This window comes from Hoplias malabaricus, chromosome 1 (assembly GCF_029633855.1).
Source record: "Hoplias malabaricus isolate fHopMal1 chromosome 1, fHopMal1.hap1, whole genome shotgun sequence".
Taxonomy (NCBI): domain Eukaryota; kingdom Metazoa; phylum Chordata; class Actinopteri; order Characiformes; family Erythrinidae; genus Hoplias; species Hoplias malabaricus.
The window spans coordinates 75,958,367-75,981,885 of record NC_089800.1 but is presented as its reverse complement, the minus strand read 5'-3'; the positions used below and the strand labels follow the sequence as shown (position 1 = coordinate 75,981,885).

General features: G+C 38.5%; 1 protein-coding gene across 1 annotated transcript; it reads right to left on the bottom strand.

Annotated features, from left to right (window-relative positions):
- Positions 1 to 1,786: 1,786 nt before the first annotated feature.
- Positions 1,787 to 19,708, bottom strand: ppp1r14d (protein phosphatase 1 regulatory inhibitor subunit 14D). The gene is made up of 4 exons (XM_066673468.1): positions 19,282 to 19,708; positions 6,205 to 6,285; positions 4,054 to 4,086; positions 1,787 to 2,212 (listed from the first exon to the last, which is right to left on the bottom strand). Exons 1-4 carry the CDS (start codon positions 19,462 to 19,464, stop codon positions 2,144 to 2,146), a joined length of 366 nt encoding a protein of 121 aa, XP_066529565.1. The 5' UTR covers positions 19,465 to 19,708; the 3' UTR covers positions 1,787 to 2,143.
- Positions 19,709 to 23,519: the final 3,811 nt, after the last annotated feature.

Here is a 23,519-nt window from a genome sequence, read left to right as displayed (position 1 = left end):
TAATATTGCACGCCCCACTTTTCAGTTTTTTATTTGTTAAAAAAGATTGACACATCCAATAAATTTCATTCCACTTCACGACTGTGTCCCACTTGTTGTTGATTCTTCACAAAAAATGTACATTTTATATCTTTATGTTTGAAGCCTGAAATGTGGCAAAAGGTTGAAAAGTTCAAGGGGGCCGAATAATTTCGCAAGACACTGTATCTATAAACATTTTATAAAAGGCACTTTTTCTGAGGAGAATATCACTTTAGAACCTATATATTATGATCCATTTCCAAACTTAACATGACCCATATTACTCGTAACAAATGCCCAGGGGCTGAGTGTGCACCATCTGTGAAGGACATGAATCCCCCAGTGGCAAAGAACGGATTCATTTGACTAAGAAGAACAAGCCTAGTTTGTTCTCCTACATCAAAGAAAACATACTTCTGTGTAAACCTGAGGCTTGCATTGTCTCTGATTAAGAGAGGGGTAGTATCCAGTTACTAATAACGTACATGTACTTAAGTGTAATAATCGAGGATTTGTACTTTCCAGAGTATTTTCAAATCGTGCCTTTATTGTCTACTCACATATTTGAGTAAGTAAAGGAATTTACTTTGTACCTAGGAATGATTTGGTTAATGAAATGAAGTTCCCAATCGCTTCGCTTTTGTTTTGTTGATTTTAGTGTTTTGTAGTTCACAGCATCCGTAGTGTTCTCTACTGCTGTTTTTTTTTTTTCTTGTTTGTTTTTTTAATAACAAGAAAGCCTTAACCCTCCAATCATTTTTGGGGTCAGTTTGACCTCATTCAAAGCTTTAGGTCTGCAATTAAAATATTGACATCACTTATTTGATTGAGGCGGCACGGTGGCGCAGCAGGTAGTGTCGCAGTCACACAGCTCCAGGGGCCTGGAGGTTGGGGGTTCGATTCCCGCTCCGGGTGACTGTCTGTGAGGAGTTGGTGTGTTCTCCCCGTGTCAGCATGGGTTTCCTCCGGGTGCTCCGGTTTCCTCCCACAGTCCAAAAACACACGTTGCAGGTGGATTGGCGACTCGAAAGTGTCCGTAGGTATGAGTGTGTGAGTGAATGTGTGTGTGTCTGTGTTGCCCTGTGAAGGACTGGCGTCCCCTCCAGGGTGTATTCCCGCCTTGCGCCCAATGATTCCAGGTAGGCTCTGGACCCCCCGCGACCCTAAATTGGATAAGCGGTACAGATAATGGATGGACTTATTTGATTGACATCAATTTTTTGCTTCATATAATCACTGTTCCTAGTGTAATGGGGAGAATGGGTAAATATTACATTTACATGGTGACATATTTCAATGTCCTGCACACATTTACTGTACTTCCTGTATGCATTAGTGTTCTTTGGGGTCAGTTTGACATCAGGTTGCTTGAGATGTATAAAACACATCAGAAATTATCAACATTTGTTGTGGATCATAATCTTAAAAAAAAAAAGCGCTTAGCTTCCTTAGCGCTTAAAATTTATTATATTTTATTTTTTAATTATATTTCTTAGAATTTATTACATTTTGTTTTTTTTTTTTGTTTTTTTGGTGGTGTCCTGATATATTATTTATTAGTTTACCCATGTAATATTACTTTATCCTGAGCATAGAATTAGGCTACTCTTCTTAGCCCTGCTCAGATCTCTCAGGTTTAAAAGCCTCAGTTCTTTAAGCTCCCTCAAGCAGGGGAGTTTAAGCGTTAATAAGTAATCCAAAGAAAAAGAAATATTTACCCATGCTTAGTTAAACATCAACAACAGTCTTGGTTTGAAAAGGGTTTTTTATGGTCACAGTCACTGTTTACAGAACAAAATATATATATATATAAATAGTCAAGCAAAAATTTACAAGTCACAAAAAAATGATTAATAGACAATACAATTTGATCTATAATGCAACCCTATGTCTGCTGGAAGAAGGCGTACAAGAACTGTACATAAATAATGACAACAAAATGACATTTATGGACAGCTCCCTTATTGACCCATTGGTGCAGGGGATGTTTACATCAAGTGCCATACACACTCTGATTTCTACAGGTGAAATGGGTGAGTTTGGGCTTGGGGGCTGGGGGCAGATATAGAGTCGGTGTTATTCACATTATCCTTATCTTGCTCATATATTTTCACCTATTGGGCTATTTCTTGAGGGATCCTGACATCTTGCGAAGGCCCTTCATCCGATAAAGCAAGCCGTTGATAAAGTCCTGAGAACAGGAAGAGAGAGAAAGAGACAGAATTGTCAGATGCGTGTCTTTAAAGCATGTCATTTCATATTAAGAAAGGAAAAAATTCTTATAAGTGTTAATAAGATTTTAAAATAAGAGTTTAAAAAATATTGCTGTATTTGTAGTTCCAAGCTGACAATGTCACAACTAACATAAACTTGGCACTGAAAATGGCACTGAAGCTTTAAACCTTTAGGCTCTTTGGCATCCTACATCATTGGCTATGTGGACTCGCATCCAGATATTTAGTGAAAAATAATCAGTTACTTCACTGGACCTGTTTTAGGGGGCTATAGCACCCCGAAATGTTCTGTAGTACGCCAAAATAATCTATCTCCTAAAAGCCAAATCGTCCTGTAATGAGACACGTTTCTGTTTTGTTGATTGCGAGAAGTTAGCCGTACTGACCTGGCTAGAATTAAAACAAATCAGGCTTTTAAACATGTAAAGAGCAGAGAAAGAGAAAAGGAGGATTCAAGAACGCTAGGACAGCTATCGCTAGCTAGCATGCTGTATTTACATCCATATCAACCCGGTCTCACACCTTTTTGTGATATAGTCACATATATAGGGGACTGCAATTAGTGACATAGTCGCATATTTTTGACATTTTATGCGACAGTATCACGATCATAAATGAATGGGTAATTACCATAGAAACCGTTATATCCATGCCCCATGTTATGTGACAGTAACACAACAACCCCTCCTCATTAAGTCGTCATTTCCATCCATTAATACCACTGTCTTATTTTTTTTTACGGAAAATATAACGTTACTAACTCATTATTTGCTAAAATATCGAAGCAAATAATGGCTAGAGAAATGTCCTTTTCAGTATTAATCTTTTGAAAATTAGTCAAAATAACTTTAAGTGAAAAATGTTCTCGTTAGAGTTAAAGCTAAAGTAGGACATCAATAATAAGCACTGCTTAGGAGAAATATTATAATAAAATACTTTATGCCTTTGTTGGAATAAGAACCTATGATATGTAATTCACATTATGCCTTTTTCTATGTTATGAGTAATGACGCCTGTAATGAGGAAGAGTTTTCGTGTTACTGTCATATAGTGTTTCTATGGTAATTACCCATTCACTTATGACCGTGATATTGTCGCATAAAATATCGAAAATATTCGACTATGTCACAAATTGCAGTCTCCTATATATGTGACTATTTCACGAATAGGTGTGAGACCGGGTTGATATAAAGGACAAGCACAGGAATTCAGTACAGCAGTCATTTATTTTGTTTAACAGACAAGGTTTTTGTCTGTTTTAAGCTGCCCGTAAATGATCTGATTATTATCTGAAAATTACAATTAAAATATTTAAGTAAAATATCATGTATGCTGGGTGTTACAGTATCCCCTCACCCCACCCCACCCTTAGCCCCACATTCTCAAATCTCTAGCAATGTTTCTGCTAATAACCATGATTAGAATCATGATTAGAATCAAGTCAAATATCTGAGGTCAATTCACATGCAATATTTATCTGAACGGAGTGAGTAACCCCTGAAATGCTGAATTGAATATAAGAATAATAACCATGCTAACACCTGCCTCTGTTTACTTCCCACTCAGAATCTGTCAGTTAGCAAGTTTAACATGGTGATATGAGGACAAGACAAAGATTATACTTCACATTTTTAAAGATTCAAGTGAACTACATTTAGCGGAATGTGCAATCAAAACAGAAGCAATCCAGGTGAAAACTGTTATATATGAAGGTGCATAATTTTGTTTCTGATTACTTGTAGTGTGCATGTAAATACAGTCAACGTATCTTCAGAGAGTTTGAATAAATGCATCATACCTCTTTTGGCTTTCCACATTCTTGCAAAAGTTCCTGGGGAAAAAACAGAGAAATGCTTAAATCTACTGTCACCAGAACCAAGCACAGAGGTAAGACAGTGATTAACCTGAGAGTACAGCACACTAAGATAGCAATCCTGAAATCTGTGATACAGGTGCGTTGCATCTCTGAGGCATCTCTGGTGCTCTGGTGATGCCTTAGATATCCAAGGCCAGGAGACCTCTAGATTCCAATTGGCCTCACTCTCTGTGTGGGTAGTAGGACGTTTTCACTCCACTCATCTCTGCTCATGGTGCTAGTTGACATGGGTGTCTGTCAGCTCATGTAACAGTTCTGGGCGGGTATTAACAAAGGCTTTAGAAGAAAACAAATGTAAGTAAAGCAATATTCAATTTAGATTATTAATGTATTTAATTATGTATTTATTTTAATTTTTGCTGGATCACTTAGCAGTTTACTCTAAGTTACTTTTGAGGAAGGTCTCTGGTCAGTTGCTGTGTACTTGCCATAGACATTCAGTAACTGAAGAGACTAAAGCATAGATGTCTACAGTTGATGAGCAGTATCAGTAACTAAAGTTGTTTCAAGTTTGGTCCATGTTTGAAATATTATTTGAATGTGATGTGGTGCAATTATAACATACATGACCATTATTATTAGCATTGACTGCAATGATCTTAATATTGCTGTGTCTAACCCCCTTCTATAAACACAACACACACTAACACATGACCACCACAGCAGTGTCAACAGAGGGAGTAAAATCTGTAATTGTACAAATGCAAAGAATCCTGCATGTTGAGTGGAACTGAGGGAACAGACAGTGTGTAGAAAAAAGGAAGTGGTCTTAATGTTATGGCTGACCTGTGTATGGTATGGCAAACATATGGTCGAAATTTCAGGGTCTTAGAAAAAACACTGTCCTTTACTAGGCAGGGACACATGAAATGTTGCATGAGGCATTATAGATGTAAAGATGTACCTAATATTACTTATAGGTCTTAATTACCGTCAATGTACAATTTGGACAAATTTGAATGAATTTTATGATTAATATTTTGTAGCTGACGGCAGTCCCGCAAAACTAGGCATGTCTTTTCTTGTTTAGTTTCAGATAAAGGAGCTTCACAAGCAAGATACTTGCAAGTAAATTTAGGCAAATCGTATTTATACTTGTTATAATGATAGAGAGAGATTTTATTTTGGTAGTAATTTACTGGTCATTGTTTATAATATTATACGTAACACAAATATATTTTATAATATTGGTCATATTTTATAACAACTGGCATAAACCTACATTAAGTATATAGGCATTGTTAATCCTACAAGTCTTCATAGAAGCTACTTGGAGTATGTTAAAATGCTGGCCATTTTGTGTGTGTGTGTACATTTGTGTGTACTGTAATAATTCAAGTAATACTTTCTCTTCTTATTTCACACTCAGAGTGTTTTAATGGGCCTTAATTTGATCTCTGTGCTTTCTGTAGATCAAAGTTAGTTGTGCCTGTTTAATGCCCATGAACTTCACCTCACTATTTATTTTGGAACAGTTACATAGGTGCAAACACTAGATTTATTTTAAATCTTTTTGTTTTCTGCTTGATCATGAACAGTTTACACAATGGCACACTGCAGGCCAAGTAACAACTTCACAGCCACCTTCCCAATATTTTGGAATCCTTAAAATGAGAATATTGGTTACATTTCTGCAGAATCCAAAGTTGGAGGTATATATTGTTGCTGTTGATGCTGGAAGCAGTAACGTTCATTCATCTTATTACATTAACTTCCATTAGAGGATAACAATGTATTTTCCTGCTTGCTATGGCTGTGTTTTGACAGCAAAAACATTTTAAAGGTCATAGTCATCAGTGCTGGACAACAGAACCCACACCAAAGCACTTTGATCCACAGACCACAACATATACATTTCTGTAATGGGCCCAGCTTTGACCCTTGAGGGACACCATTTTCTGAATGCACTTTTCAAGAATACAATAAGGAAGGAATCAATTAAGAGAGACAGTTTGGTGCACATTATTTCCTACAATGCTCTACTATACAGTACATATTCAATAGTGTTTTGATTACTTTACAGATGTTTACCTAATTTTATTTTAATGTGAACAATAACCCAGCTGAACTTACATTTAGTCTAGTTCTCTGTTCTTCATCTGTAAGCTCCAGAAGTTCATCAATGTCAATCTCCAGCTCTGGCATCTCTTCCTCCTGAACATGAGAGGGACATACTTTGAGATAACGATGATCTTATTTAATTTCTCTAAACAGTTACTCTCAAATTTGCCCTGGAAGATGAACAATGTCTCAGTTCCCAGCCAATCATTTATTACATGAAAGAAAAACAGATAACAATGGATTAATTAAAGATGAATTAATTTTAAACAAGAAGATTCTCTTATACTTGGTAGCTGCTTCCAGTTTCTTATATAAGAGCGGATATATAAAAGAAGATCTATGTTGTGCACTACAAAGGGCTAAGTGACCATTTGGGAAGGAGCCATATAAATGTATCAGTGTGTGCTTTCTTGCCCTTTCAGGGACCGATTCATTCACATTACAGACAGATACAAGCCACTTACGTTTATCAATGTGAACTGTTAATATCATCAAATCCAATCTGAGCAAAAATTCTGAATAGGTTAATTAGGCTAGTAATGTGAATGTAGCTTTATTCCCTCACCCCCAGTCCCGCACTTAGGCCATTGTAGGTAAAACATTTTTACTCTCCAGTTTAGTTGTTTTTCACTTTTTGTCCTTTGCCTCTCCTGTTCCTTGGAGGTGTAGACGGTCTTATACCTAGTAATTTCAGAAGTAAATACTTAACATTGACTTTGACAGACAATTATTATAGTTTTGTTAGGTGCTGAATATTTGCAACATACTAAAGCAGCCCAATGTGGCATTTTGAGACATTCAGAGACATTTGTTAAAGGTTAGGTTTGAAACACACTGTGGAGGAGATCCACAGATTATTTGTGCCTCCTCCATAAGTTACTCTCCTCAGCACAGCGCTAGTGAAGTTTAAAAGAGAAAAAGAGACCATTTATTGCAGATCTCACCATCAGACAAAACCTGACACTGCAGCTTCTCTCTGACTGAGTCAAGGTTCACTGAGCTCTGGCATCCCCCGGTATTCTCCACTAACCGATAATCAATCTGCGCCTCTGTCCAGAGGTCCATTCTCTGGCCATACTGCTACAACTGGACCTCAGACTTACTATGAGGGGTCAGCTGTGTAACAGATACATGGAAAAATGCCCAAGCTTAATTGTCTTTCCATTTTCAAATACATTTCGGCTAAAGTAAATTATTACCATGTGGAAAAGTCTTTCAGTGCTCATCACTGGGAAACTGAGGTTTTGATCCCTGGTGATGTGTCAGCCATCCAAGACTGTGAGTTGAAGAGAATCCAACAATGCTCTGTCTCTCTGGGTAGGTAGAATGGCCCTTTTCTCTCTCTTATCTAAAGCCTGGTACACTATACAGGGCTTTAAATATCCTAAGAACCCTTGAATCGGCATGATCTTGCATGTGCTCGTCAACATGCATGTGGTAAACTTACTGCCATTTTTAAAGCTATAGCTGAAGTTCTGACTGGGAAAACGCAGACATTATTTATATATCTTGCACCAAGAGCTGGAAACAGCTAACATTATTTGAGCAAACCTAAGCTAATGTGAGAGCATATAAAGCTATATAAAGATAGATGAAGATCTTTATCCTTAAGATAAACCTATCAGGATATAAAATTAACTAAATATTAACTCTGATCCCACAATGTGATTGGCTGAGAGATGCTCTAGCAACATTATTACTGCACAATAATGACACAATGGCTGTAACCAAAATGGCTCCCTAATGCTTAAAAAAGTGTTGTTCTATAGTGAGACACTATTTAGTTCTCTATGAAGCACTAGAATCAAACGTGACTTTGGACACTTCCATTGCAAAGAAACTTGCCATGCATCCTTGTCCACATTCAGCTTATAGTGAGCTCTGATATGTACTGTGAATTACAAGTGCATTGTGGGAGTTTGAAATGCCCTCAAAATCAGGCTCGAAAAATGGCAGTCCACCCAGAAGTGCCCTAAAAGGTCAATTGGAAGCCTTTAAGTATTGTCCTGCAATGGAATGACATCAGAGCTTAAAAGACAGCAGGGGGTGCCTGATAGAATGGAACCTTTCTACCTTGCAGAATGTTAATGTTCATTTTTATATCCCCGTTATTTTAAAAATCTAACAATAATCAGTGATAACCGAACTGTGGTACAATACAGCAGTGCTGCTGGAGTTTTTAAGCCCCTCTGTGTCACAGCTGGACTGAGAATAGTCCACTACAGAAATAACCAGACACCAGCATTCTGTGAGCAGCGTTAGGTAATGAAGGACTAGAAGACGGCCAACACAAATTGGGCAACAACAGATGAGCTACTGTCTCTGACTTCTTTTTTTGACATCTACAAGGTGGACCAACAAAGTAGGTGTGTCTAACAGAGTGGGCGGTGAGTAACACATTGTATAAAATCTCCAGCAGCACTGCTGTGTCTGATCCACTTGTACCAACATACACACTAACACATCACCACCAGGTCAGTGTCACTGCAGCGCTGAGAATGATCCACCACTCAAATCATACCAGCTCTGTGGAGGTCCTGTTGGGGTACTATAGAAGAACAGTGTGAATGGTGGCAAACAATGTGTGCAGAGCAACAGATGGACAACAGTCCGTAATTGTAGAACTACAAAGTGCTCCTCTATGATCAGTGGAGTTGATAGAATAGACAGTAAATGTACAGAACAAGATGGTGGTTGATATGTGATGTGTTGTGGGCACCTTCACCTTCAATGTGAATGTCACTTCAACATTTGAATTATGCTGAAATTTTACACAAGTTACTGAGAGTCTTGCCATTATTGTCTATTATTTATCTGTTAGTATTCATTAGAGTCATCGCTTTGTTTAGAAAGGGCCCCATCCCAAATAATAATGGGGTAGCAGTGGTTCTAGGTCTTTTTGGCTAGTGCAGCAGCAGATAGGATAGTGGGGGGTGACTACAAACCTAGAATTATATGTTTGTATAGGGTTGTAGGCACACCTAATTAGTGTTTTCAATTAATTTAAGTTGTATTTGTTCCAGACAAACTAAGCCTTCAAATTATACAGGTACCATTTGTCTCCAAATTAATAGATATATAAATACATTTGGATTAGTGGAATTGTGTTTTCTGGATGGATGAAGCTCCATTTGATATATGTGCAAAGAGTGAGTGGTAGTGGTGATCCAAAATGAATCATCTGATATCAGAAACTGACCACACCAATGCTTTTATGACTGAATGCCATCAAATCAGACCAGCCTTCCCAGAAGATTAGAGGTTGTTGCTGCAGCAAAGGGTGACACTGGTGCTTTGGTGCTTTGTGAAGGTGTTCTAAACCTAATTTGTTTTCAGAATTGTGTATGCGTAATGGTCCTCCCTAGATGAATTAATTCCAGCTGAACCCTGTTCATGTTCTGTGAACTGAGGTTTGATTAATTTCTTGCTATAAACATGCTACAAGGGTATGGCCCTGTTTATTGTGCCCTGATGGGGTCTAGAAAATGCAATCATGGCTCACAAGCAGCTCTTAAACCATAGAAAAGCATTGATCTCTAGAATGGGGCCCTGAAGCAACTGCACATGAGCTTAAGGTTTCCATACTCAAGTTTAGGCTATAGGGTATAAAGCCATTGACCTATGGAATAGTGGAACTACGCTCCCTGAAATGATGGAGCACCACTCACTGCCTGGGATGAGTTGGAGTGGCATTTGTGAACCAAAACTAATCAGTTTAATGTTTTTGTGGTGGAATCAAATCCTAAAAAAAGCCTTCTAAGAAGAGTACACTCTTAAAAAAAAGGGTTCTTACATGGTTCTTTAGAATTAGGAGATCTATTAACTCTGAGAACAATGAGATTAATATTTTAAGTGTGGTAAAACTGTTCATGCTTTTATTTTTTACATTTATTTTAATTACCCATTTTTACCCTTATATTTTATATTTTATAATTTTTGTCTTTCAAACTCTGTAAAGCATTCTGAGCTGCATTTATGTAGGAAAGGTGCTATATAAATAAAGATAATAATAATAATAATAATAATAATTAAACTAAACTCACACTTTCTGTTGGATATCAATATTATCCCCAAAACAAATTAGGTTGTTGAATAAAATTACAGCTGTCATATTTAATGCTACACAAAAGTTATCATAAAATGACAAAACAGAATGTTGAATTTTGAATAAAAATTATACACAAAAACTACTTTAAAACTACACATAATATTATGCGTATGTACACTTTCATATTTTGCTTCTGTAACTTTCTCTATACAATACCTCTTTACAGTAGTCCCACCATCAAAAGCCTATTATTAAATAGGTAAAAATAGATAGTAGACAGAGAATAGTGTGAAGTCTGTGGAATAATACTGAATGCTAGCACCTCTACTCTCATTGTTTTACCCTCCAGACTGCAGGGTGCTTTTGCTTAAATTTGATAAGGAGAGCAATTGAGCGAGGCTAATCGCTAGCTCTGAGTGACAGAGTGAAGTCAGACGAGGGTGTTTTGCTAAAGTGGATCCATTACTGATCACATGCTGTGTCCTGCACTTCCTGTCAGAGAGCCAGAGGATGTTATCACTGAAACATGTCATGGTACAAAGGTTATAACGCTGCATTACGTTAAGAATCTCTGATATGAGAATTGTGAGAGGCACCAAACACAAGCTGAATGCAAACAGTGAAACAGACATGAGCCTATCTGATATGAGGGATACAAGGAGTCGCCCTCCCTTTGAGTATTAGATGGTGCTCCATTAAGCCAGAGAATGCAGTTGTACTGTTTCATAACTCAGGGGAGTACTTTGTACCTCTCTAGCCCACACTTGGTATTGGATATGGTGATGCTAATCTTATACGCTACGGCAACAGAGGGTCCCTTTTGTTCAGTGCCTTTCAGTGTAGATTATTCAAACTGCATGGATTATACAATTAGTGTATCTAGGCCTGTCACAATAGTCATGATTTCTGATCAATATTTATTTTCTCAGAAATAATTATGATGAAACATATTATTGTCATTTTACAACCATTGGATAAGCGGTTACAGATAATGAATGAATGAATGAATGAATGTATGCAACGATATAAAATAATAGCATAAAAATGCAATTACACTCCGTTAAAAAGCAATAGAAGTTTAGTAAACATTTAGTTATTAGTATTTATACTTTGAAATATCAACATAAAAATGTAAAAATATACTTATAAATAAAATATTAACAACCACTAATTTAAAAAATATCCACATAATGACTCCAGAATAGAGACCATGAAAAACCAGACAACAGAATTGAGCTAGTGGCTAAAATACTGGTGACATTTTATTCTTATAAACAAACACAGCGGTAAACACAATAAACAATATTATGCCCAGCAAAATGTATTGATATAATTACCATATCAATAATGCAATTATTGTGACAGGCCTAAGTGTATCTTAAAGTAACAGTTTTCACACATTAGTTTATATTTCCCGTATTCTGAAGGCATGACGATGATGTCAGTGATGTAAAGAGCCACTGCAGGATCCAATGAGTAGCCACATACATTAGAGATGAGCATGAATAATTCAGCAGGTGACACAGGGGGCTGACTGTAAACGCTTCCACACGGAAGAATCGGCAAACCCACAGCGTAACCTTTCAGCCAGGCCATGCAAAATTCAGCGCCTCTATCAGCCATGTAGACAAATGCATGGCCACTCCTGCACTCTGGCTAGCCAATGGGGTGGACATGTTGTCAATTAGCCAGTTCAAACAATTTTCCTCTTAAGTTTATTATATATAAAATATAAGTGTTTTAACATATTAAATATACATATAAAGATTTTAGTCTAGTTGTTGCTCTGCATACTTTTTTAGCCCCTGTTCTCCCATTTTTCAATGGTGAGAACCCCAACAAAACCACCAATAATCTGGCTGTGGGACAGTAACACGGCACTGTTGTGTCTGATCCACTCATATCAATATAACACACAAGCACAGCACCAGCAAGTCACCACCCAAGACATACCTGTCCTGTGGTGGTCCTGACCATTTCACCCAACAAAGTATGCAGAGCAATGGATGGACTACAGCCTTTGGTTGTAGAACTAAGTGCTCCTGTATGGTCAGGAGAGAGAATGCACAGTAAGTGTAAAAACAACCAGTTGGTGTTAATAGGCTAATTATAATATTATAATATTTATTATACATTATCCAGGGTGGACCATTAATATGGATACACCTTAATAAAACGGGAATGGTTGGTGATATTAACATCCTGTTTGTGTGCACATTAGTTTATGGGAGGGGGAAATTTTTCAAGATGGGTGGTGACCATGGCGGCCATTTTGGATCCAACTTTTGTTTTTTCAATGGGAAGAGGGTCATGTGACACATCAAACTGATTGGGAATTTCACAAGAAAAACAATGGTGTGCTTGGTTGTAATGTAACTTTATTCTTTAATGAGTTATTTACAAGTTTCTGACCACTTATAAAAGTGCTGCCCATTGTGTTGGATTGTCAATGCACTCCCACTCTTCACACACTGATAGCAACACCGCAGGAGAAATGCTAGCACAGGCTTCCAGTATCCGTAGTTTCAGGTGCTGCACATCTCGTATCTTCACAGCATAAACAATTGCCTTCAGATGACCCCAAAGATAAAAGTCTAAGGGGGTAAGATCAGGAGACTTTGGGGGCCATTCAACTGGCCCACAATGACCAATCCACTTTCCAGGAAACTGTTCATCTAGCAATGCTCAGTCCTGACACCCATAATGCGGTGGTGCACCATCTTGCTGGAAAAATTCAGGGAACGTGCCAGATTCTGTGCATAAATAGGAAAACACGTCATCATGTAGCAATTTCACATATCCAGTGGCCTTGAGGTTTCCATTGTTGAAGAATGGCCCCATTATCTTTGTACCACATATACCACACCATACCATCAAGATGTGCAGCACCTGAAACTACCGATACTGGAAGCCTGTGCTAGCATTTCTCCTGCGGTGTTGCTATCAGTCTGTGAAGAGTGGGAGTGCATTGACAATCCAACACAATGGGCAGCACTTTTATAAGTGGTCAGAAACTTGTAAATAACTCATGAAAGAATAAAATTACGTTAAAACCAAGCACATTGTTTTTCTTGTGAAATTCCCAATAAGTTTGATGTGTCACATGACCCTCTTCCCATTGAAAAAACAAAAGTTGGATCCAAAATGACCGACTTCAAAATGTCCGCCATGGTCACCACCCATCTTGAAAAATTTCCCCCCTCCCATATACTAATGTGCCACAAACAGGAAGTTAATATCACCAACCATTTCCATTTAAGGTGTATCCATATAAATGGCCCATCCTGTATTAAAATGTAGTATCAAATAGACTTCAAATAGAGTGGTTTTGGTCCTTGGTTTGGTGGTTAATCAGCTGGGTGATCAAATAAACCAGCACCAGATCAGCTAAAGTTTCCTAGGACCATCATAGTCCAGCAAGGGGTTAGTGTTAGGGTGATCTATTCAGTTATTTTTGAAGTAATGCTAACAGGCAATTAGCTTCCATTATTTATCTAGCAGAGAATTAAAGAAGCAAACAGTAGATGCCTATAGAAATCCTGGCTACGTACTGGATAAAAAAGAACTATTTTTTATTAAGCACCTGAGTGCTTTTGGAAGAAACTGAAATTAACTCCAAATTATGAATATGTTTTGATTATGGACATTGTGTTTAGGTGAAATTTTCTGGGTCGAAACCACAGCTTATGCTTAGCTCTGTCAGTGTGTTTGTTTGAAAGCACAGAACTGTGCCAGATACATGAGCACAGGCCAGTTTGTGCTGAAGAACCACTAGCTTCCTGCTGCCACATTAGCAATTTGTGGCATCACGTAATGGTCTAACTCAAGACTAACTGAGGTCTAACTGGTTTGAGGCAAGAAGATCAATCAATCATTTAGGAGCGCAGAGTGATAATTGGAGGGACATAAGCCTCCATTACATGTTAGCTACATTAGGTTTGTAGCTGCAGTACACAAGAAACAAACTTCCAAAACCAAATAGATGGAATTTGTAAATTCAAGTTTTTATAGACAACAAGAACATATAATTTTACTATGATTTTAGCATCATTATTACTGCTGCATTAGCTCACACAGTGTGGACATGTTTGGTGGCCAGCATATCATTATTGCTGATTATGCTGGTTATGCTAGTAACTAGCATATGATTACCAGACGCTGACCATATTAACAATATGCTGGTTCTGCTGGTGACTATCTGGGCCTGTTTATATAGCTGGGTTTGGTAGGTAAGTCACACTAAACAGCTAAGACATTCTTGAATTTCCCCTGGGGATCAATAAAGTATCTATCTATCTATCTATCTATCTATCTATCATAAACTGATTGTGCTAACACATGAAACTGAGGTGCTAGAATACTACAAAATCTGTTCTTTTAGGCAGAAATATATACATTTTAAAAAATGTTCTGATAGCTTTATGTTCACTTATGAATACAATAATCAGTCTCGATAGAGAAAATCATAAAAAAATAGCAATAATATAGTTTGACATCATTCATTGCAACTCAAAAATGTAATGTGTCAAAGAAACCATTTAACGAGAAAGAAGATCTCTCTAGCTCATTTGCTGTGAGCTGAAGCTAACATTCACTGCCTGGCTGCCCACAGTGGGCAGGCAGCTGCATGGCGTTGGCGCAGTAACGCCTACATGGCACTGTCAGTCTTAAGAGAACACGGTACTAATCAACGGAAGTGGGAGGTGAGGAGACAGAGTTGGTGTTTACATGTCTTAGCGTAGGATTTCTCACTTCTTTCACGCTCCCGTCTTTAAAATGCTAATTTACATGGTAAACAGCACTTTGATAAGTAGAGAAGCTAATAACATGCTAACATGGCTTATGAACCTCAAATGGATTCATAGTTCCAACATAGTGGACTATTTACATAATGAAACAATAGCTTCTATACACAAATAGATTATTATTTGCCCATAAGCTGCACATATCCTTATTTAACACTATATGTACTTTTTGACTGTGCAGTGCAGTGAGAATCTAATGAGAAATAAGATATTTGGTATTCAAACCCGTTTTTTTTTGTCAACATTTTTGTCGTTGGTCATAGAATACCTTTATAGTAATAATCCTTTTAGACTGAACACATTACTCACAAATACATGCTACGTACTTTCATTAGCTATTCCGGAACAAGGACTAGAAATGCTTATCACACTCTAATAATCGTCATCACCATCATCGTCAGTCTCCCAATTCCTCTCATTCTGCATCAGTTTCGCCCGTCTCAAATGCCGACCGGGCCCTAGTTGCCATGGTATCCCTGGAGACAGCTGAGTGCCTTCACACAGCCCTCCTGATAAGGACTAGTTTATTTTCACCTCCCCCAGATAGCAGCGTGGGTGAAGTTGTGACCCAGCCTCTAGATGTCCTTAGAGCTCCCAAACAAATTAAAGTGATAACTTGGCCAAAAAATCTCCTTTATATAACTGTCCCTTTACACCAAATGTAGTCCATCAGCCAGGACATGTTTGGTGTTCTGTGATGCACTGTGTGTTCTTTTTCTGTTGTTAGCTCTTCTGGCTAGTCTACGCTCCACACTTCAGTGAGTACTGGTTGCCTGTGAACCTGTAACCCACTGATAGTTGTCCTCATTTAAACCATCTATAGTACCACTGCATACAGGAAACACTCCACAAAACAGCACGGAAAGTCATTTTGGATGAAAACATTATCACCATCACAATTTGGCCCTTGTGAAAAAGGCCCAAATACTTTCACCCTGCTCCTATTTTCAACACATCATCTCCAAGGACTGTTCACTATCTGTCTAATAAATCCCAACTCCTTGAGAGATGACATTGGAACAAGACAGGGTTCTCTTGTTTGTTTATGTTCAGAATATCTGCATCTTTCAAGGTGGAACAGTATGCTTGAGGATGTTTTATTATTTATAACAGTCCTGTTATGAATAGCTACACATATTCACCTTCTCTATAGAAGAGAATGTAGCTTTAGGGACCTATAAGCCTACTACTGTATCTTTGAAGGGACATTTGCCCTGTTTGTACCTTTATTGACCAACCCTGTGCCTTTAAAGGACTTTTTTTTTCGGACAGATCCATATCTTTACCTATATATTTTTATAAATGCTGTTGTTCAGATGGTGACCCCAGCCAAGACAGTGGCACTCAGACTAGTTCTCAGACTGCAAACTCCAGCAGGAGGAGAAACATAGAACATATCTGAGCTTTTGTCACCCCAGGGGTAAGTGCCCATTTTTAGCCACGAGGTTAAGCTGCTTTTAATGGTCTGTAAAACGGCTTATACGAAGAGGCACTTGTAAATTTGGTCACACCACTTTAAAAGTGACATAATCTCTTCTGAGGTAATAACCACTGTTGCTTATACCTATTATTTACTAGAACAAAAATAAAGCCTACCTCATATGTCCACTCTCAGGCTATTTTATGAACTCCACCTACCTTGTAGGTCCATTATATGGGTGTACAATTATACACTGTAGTATGTGCTATTTGTTATCCACCCTCATTATTAGCCAGTTATTGACCACAAATGTGCTTTTGACCTGCTATTATGGCAGCATGGGTGCTGTGGTGGGCCAACTATATCCAGAGAGGTTCACCACCCAAAAATATCCAGCTAAGAACAGTTCTGTGTTCAGAAAAAGTATTCATGAAGGGATAAGATATAATATTTTAATTAGATATCCTGAATTAGAAAGAGAAGCATCAAAGAACAGTAAGGATTTTCCAAAACTATGTGAAAAGTATGTTTGACTCCTAATGACCATGTAAGACACCAAAAAAGCCTCACAAACAATTCTTAAAACATGTCTTTGAAAGATAGGAGGAAACTATGCTTCATTTTTTCTTCAGATCTGAAAAATAAAGAAGTTTCTCTTCATCCGTTCACTGTGAGAGGAAAATTCAGCAATCAAAAAAGTATAAAATTTACCACCCCAGAGCTAAACATCATATGATGCTCTTGCAAGGGGTTGCCATCGCGTATCACCCCCACAACACCCACCTGGCCAAAATCTGCAGACGTTTTAGGTCAGATGTTTTTCCTGACATTGTTAATTCTTTGTTTACAGTGGGGTCAGGTCACACTGTCATATGATACATGTGTATAAATGTTGAGTTCTGAGCCATCCTGCTAAGTTTGTAAACACAGTAGCCAATGTGCCTCGTGTTGCGCATAACACAGCCTCAGAGACACAATAAAACTAAGCCGGTTCCCGTTTTATTTATATTTATCATGTGGTCATTTACCCTGTTCAGCTCCATTGTACAATAACACTTTATTTGAGGCTCTGTGCTCTTTCTGGAGTTTCTAAAGTTTGACACACCCATGGATGACATCAAGGTCCATACTGACGAACCAACTTTTCTTTGGTTACAGTTGGGAACCAAACACTATGTCGGTGGAAACACACCATTCTGTGTTCTGGTTCCTTACTGGACTGGTAGAAAAGCACAATCAGGGCATGGCTGTGCCACATCTCAGCATCACTGAGACTCAGCATCTCATTGTACGGCTCCGCCCCTTTCACAGTTCTGGTTTGTTTGGGACTGTTTTTGAGGTGGTTTGATGCATGCTCACTGTAATGTTGGGGAATATGAGTGCACTTAAACAAAGCACATGTTAGCTCCGCTTGACACTACATGTTTGTGTATTTGTGATGTGTGTGTGATGGTGAGTGAGGTTCCCCAGTTCTCAGCATGGGGTTAGACCCATTACTGTTTACATTCAATGTAAAAGTGCATAATGATAGTTATATAAAATAGGTAATGATATATGATCTATAATTATCAAATGAATTTCAATAGTCATTGTGATATATTTTTCAGCTTACCCAGTCCTAGCCTAAGGCAGGTGAAAAATAGGCAGTTCTAATGTAGCAGCTCCTGGATATTTGATGGGACTGATTCAGCACAGACCTTTATTAAAGGTCTCCACAATCTATACAGACTCCAGGGCTGCTTCTACCTGCAGTTTTAAATTCAAAAAGCACTATACCAATACATTTGCCTTGACTTGACTTGAATCTAAGTACAGCACAGTCTCATTAGTCAGTCTGTGGGCATGAAGTTGAGACACTGGAAGATGCAGATGACACTGGGAGCAATCTCCTTCACAGGACCCTACAGGTATTTCTTTAAAGTCTCTGGACAAGGTATAAGGAATAGTCAAATGTCAACTTGATTCCATGTATATGATAATATCTGGGTTAAACAGTATAAGCAGTCCAGTCATGTTTTTAAAGCCATTACATTGACCTTAACCCACAAAAACATCCTGAGGTGACAAATATACAAGGCCAAAAAAACAACAGTGTTCTCGTGACATTTCTGAGCTGTCACACTCATTTGGCATCTGTGCTGCAGCATAGAGCTAACCCAAACAGATTATAATAGACTTGAGTATGGATTCAGTATGGCTGCCAAGCTTGTAAAACTGGGAAGTTAATCTCTTATTTATTGGGAATAGATTTCAGTAATATACTTAAAACTGTTTTTGTGAGTGCTCCATTCTCTGTCTGGAAAGACAAAGCAAAATTTAACTCTGTCCTTTCTTGACCTTTAGTAGATAGCTCAGTTAAATCTCACACTGCTATGGAAAATAAACTGGTTCATACAGGAACAATAAATCACTCATTAAAGGAACACTATGTAATATTTTTACCTTATAGTTACAGCTTCAAAATCATTGTAATAGGGAGATTAGGCTTTTGTTTTGCTACTCCAGACTCAGACAACAGAAACTGCACTATGTAGCTTTTGGTGGAGGGTAGGAAACCTCCGTACTCCTTCCACCTACGTCTTGATTTCAGGACAGTGCTGCAAAATGTAGGGGGCTCTTAGGAGCAAAACTACAAAATAATAGTGGTCATTTCATAGAAAGTTAAATAAATAAATATTAATTTCATAACAATTTTGCTACTGTTTGTTGATAAAGACAAACTTATTTTTCCTTTAAATCTCCTGAGCCAGCAACAAGCAACTTTTAGAGCTGTCGAAAACACCAAATGTATGATAGCCAATCTCTCTCTCTCTCACCTCACAGTCGAACAGCAGGTGCAGCTGGCCGTCGATCCACTCCTCGATGTCCAGTCTCCTCTGCAGGTCTTTGCGGTTGTATTTAACAGTTAGTTTGCCCAGTTTGCGATGAGGGGGCTCCTCCTCTTTAGTCTGAAACATCACCCTGGACTGGGTGCTTGGTTCCGACGCCATGCCTGCCATGGCCACGCATACACACACACACACACACACACACACACACACACTCACACACACACACCCCGCAAAGAGATGTCAGGGAGCCGTCTCTCTCTTTCTGTATGCCTGTTTCTCTCTACCTCTGTCTTCTTCTCCCTCCGTCCCTCCCTCTCTCTCTCTCTCTCTCTTTCTCTCTCTCTGCCTGAATCTCTCTCAGTAGCTTCTTACTCTCTTTTCCCCAGCCTCTATAGCTCTTTATACAGCTTCTCCCTTCGTTCCTCCTCCCTCTTTCTCTCTCTCTCTCTCTCTCTCTCTCTCCCCCTCTTTCTCTCTCTGCCTAGTTCTTCCACAGTAGCTTCTTACATTCTTTGCAACAGCTTCTAGAGCTTGTTTGCCTTAATCACCGTCTGTCCTTCTCACTGTTCCCTCTCTCTCTCTCTCTCTCTCTCTCTCTCTTTCTCTCTCTCTCTTTTTCTCTCTCTCTCTCTCTCTCTCACACACACACACACACACACACAGAGCCTTCTCCCTGCGGACAGCTGTAATGAAATACGGGTTGGTGTTTCTGTGTGTGTGTGTGTGTGTGTGTCCCTTTCCCAGGGTGTTTTAGGAGGGCGAGCGAGCGAGCATAGGTCACCCAGAGTCTGATAAGGTGTGAGGTTTAAGATGATTGACATAGGGCAGGGTTGTTGTGGTATTGAAAGCTATTCACATTATACACTGGTCTTCTGACAGTATAATATACCCTATAACACGCTTCCAGTTCTGGAGCCATGTAAAATAATCTTGTGCTGATATCAGTGACCGAAAATTATTTTCTAAATAATTACAACATCGACAAAATGTTCTGACATTTTAAACCTATTTTGCCCTGTCTCTTTAACAACGATTAAAAATAATTCGTTCACATTTCTAGACTTTGAACTGATTATTAAAATAAAAACAGTTAACAGAAATAATGTGCAGAGGGGTCCTTTCAAACAACCACAAAATACTAGGAAAACTCACTACTGGATTTACAGTATGTAATCCAAGAAGAATCCAGCAAGACAACTCAACACTATGGGTCTGAAAGAACGTGTAGAAAAAGACAAGAAAAAGAAAGAGAAGGGAAAAAACAAAGGCAATGAAATTGCCAAACAAAGAACCTGCTGGGTTTCTTAGAAAAACAGAGCCCAGACCTCAACATCACTGATTATTTTTGGAATTAATTGCATGAAAAAGACCTCAACAATATGGAAGACAACAAAAAGAAACAATGTGTATGAGGATCTTATACGTTGTGTTCAGGCTGTATTGGGCAACAATGGAAAGAAATGACAATGAGCATCAGGTAAATCAGTTATTTGTTAAGCAAAATATCTGGAACCAAATGGACTATCTAGAATTTTTGGATCCTTAGTGCTTCAAAAATATACTTAGCTTACTTTCAAGTAATCAAATTAAGCTTTTAATTTGTTATCAAACCTGGTGACAATAAATATACTCTTGCTTACTGCTACATTAGAGAACACGTTAGAATATTTCCAAATATTGTTTACAAAAAAAAAAAAGGTAATGACAAACTAATCAATAACCACTATGTTCTCACCAAAATGATTGGCCAGAAGCTGTCTAATGTTGTTTTTAGGCATGAAATGACAGTTATACTTCAACTGATGTGAAAAATGATTAAAGCAGGTGTAATTTTCTTTGTAGGAAACACTGTGTGTAGTACATTACCCCAAAAACATGACTGCCGGACTACAGCTGGAGGAGTCTAATAATGAGAGTTTGTTAAGAGCAGAGAGCAGCATGTTTTCAGCTTCTATTGTCCTTGCCTTCCTTTGTTCAAAATTTGGATCTGCACATGCACTTGTAGATAGAAAAGCAAGCAGGCAATCCAATAATGCCTAGGGTTTTTAAATGGGTTGTTCAAAGTCCTGTAGCTAACACAGAGCATTTGATTTATTGATTGTTATCAGTATGTAAAGAACATTTCTAGAACTAATATTAAAAAATTATTCTTTAATATATGACCTACCCCAGCTTTAGATAAGGAAAAATTTTGGATTCAATGTTGGGAACATGTCCGTGTGGTTCTGTTGGCATTCAGCCACAAGAGCCTTGATGATGTCTAGTAATGATGTTGGAGAGGTTGTTCTAGATCTGAATAAATTGGTGTTTTTCTATGGGACTCTATCACTCCAAAGAAATACACAATGATGCTATTCTCATGTGCAGCTGCTTGGAGGCATTCCATTTCTTTTCATGAATTTTCTCTGGAGGTGTGAATGCCCAAGTGAATGCCAATGTCCACAATAGGTGCACCTTGTAGTATCTATTGCATGTTTTATTGAAACCACACCTATACTCAGCTTGCCATACAGTCCCACTGAAGAACTGTACAATGTCTAACAGCGGGAGAAAATATTGTATGTAGCTGCAATATCTTCTTACTCCTCAAGCCCACAGAGCATTGGGGATTCAATATTAGCTCAGAGGCTCGGTGCAATTTTCAGTGCTAATGGTGTTTTTAAACAGGTTTAATATCCTGTGCCGGGAAGTGGTGGAGAGTAATGGATTGGGCCTTGTCTTGCTTTGATTAAATAGTGAAAGGGAAGCACCTTCAAATCAGCCCCATTTACAGGAAGTGGTTAGCTACCCTGTCAGTCATTATTTACATACACCATCTGCAATCTGCTGGCAATAAGAATCAGGGGTATATGTGCCACTGTGTACATGGCTTTCCAGTAAGGCTTAGAGATATATGATATTGTGTAGCTAAGTCTTTGCTCATTTGCAAAGGCGCAGTTTTCCCTGTTGCCTCTATTTTTCTGATAAAACTATATTAAATGCAGCGAGGATTGGACTGTATTCAGTCACAAGAGCAATAATGTTGTTGGAGGATTAGTTATTGGATTGAACCATCTCTCAGTCCAATGTTGGTGGGCTTTTTACAACAACTCTAGCCAATATTTGGATTCTCACTTACATTAATCAGCTAAAACATTACAACAACCTCGTTTCTACACCCTTTGTCCATTTTAATAGGTTCCCTAACCATATAGATGTTCCACAATAGTAGTTCTACAATTAAACACTGTAGATCATTTACTGCTCTGCATAGTAAGTCAGCCCCATGTCATCGTGTTCTTCAATGGTCAGGACCTCATAGAACTCTGCAATGGAACGACACAGATGTGGTGATGGCATGGTAGTGTGTGTTGGACTGGTACAAGTGGATCAGACACAGCAGTGCTGCTGGAGTTTCAAAAAACTGTGCCCACTCACACCACTGGATGCTTGTCAGTGTGCTCTTAATACCTGTCCTAAGCCTGGGTGGACTGGGAGGGTTAAGTTACGAAGAGCATCCTGTGTAAAACCTCTGCTAAGTTGACTGCGAGGATCAGTTGATCCACTGCGGCAACTGCTCACAGAAGCAGCCGAATGTGGGACAACAAAAACACTGACAAAACTGTATATGGATGCATGTGTACTGTATCATTTTGCTAATACTTTTAGTTTTATGGGAAAAATGCACTTGCAGGTCTGAGACATGGAACAGAATACGGATAGAAAGCTTTTAATGATGGTCAGCATCTCACGTTACTGTGTCTGCTTGTACTGAAAGGTTCATAACAAGGGAATGTGAACCTGCAGCAACCTCCTCCTCGCAAATGTGTGGAGTTCCCCATCAGCTGCAAGAGACTTTATGGCATTACATTCCAGTTATTTTCATGTATTTGGTCATTTATCCATTCATTTTCTGTAACTGCTTCACTGCTATGGTATCTGCTCATTCTTGTGATTCTGGTATTGGATGGAACTTCCTCACTCCAGAAAACACAGTTCTTCAGTCCCACAGCCCTGTGCTGGGGTCTTTATACCACTCTAGCCCACACGTAATATGTGAGCATGGTGACCTTATGCCGTGGTAATGCTGGGATTTTTCCACAAAATTTCATGTATGAAATTCCACTTTTTATAATAAGATTTGTCATGCCAGGCGAGTTTTGGGTACACGATGTCCAGGTGAATAGATATTGCCTACAAAAAATTTTTTTGCATTAGGTTCAAACTGGTGTTCTCCCCATGTC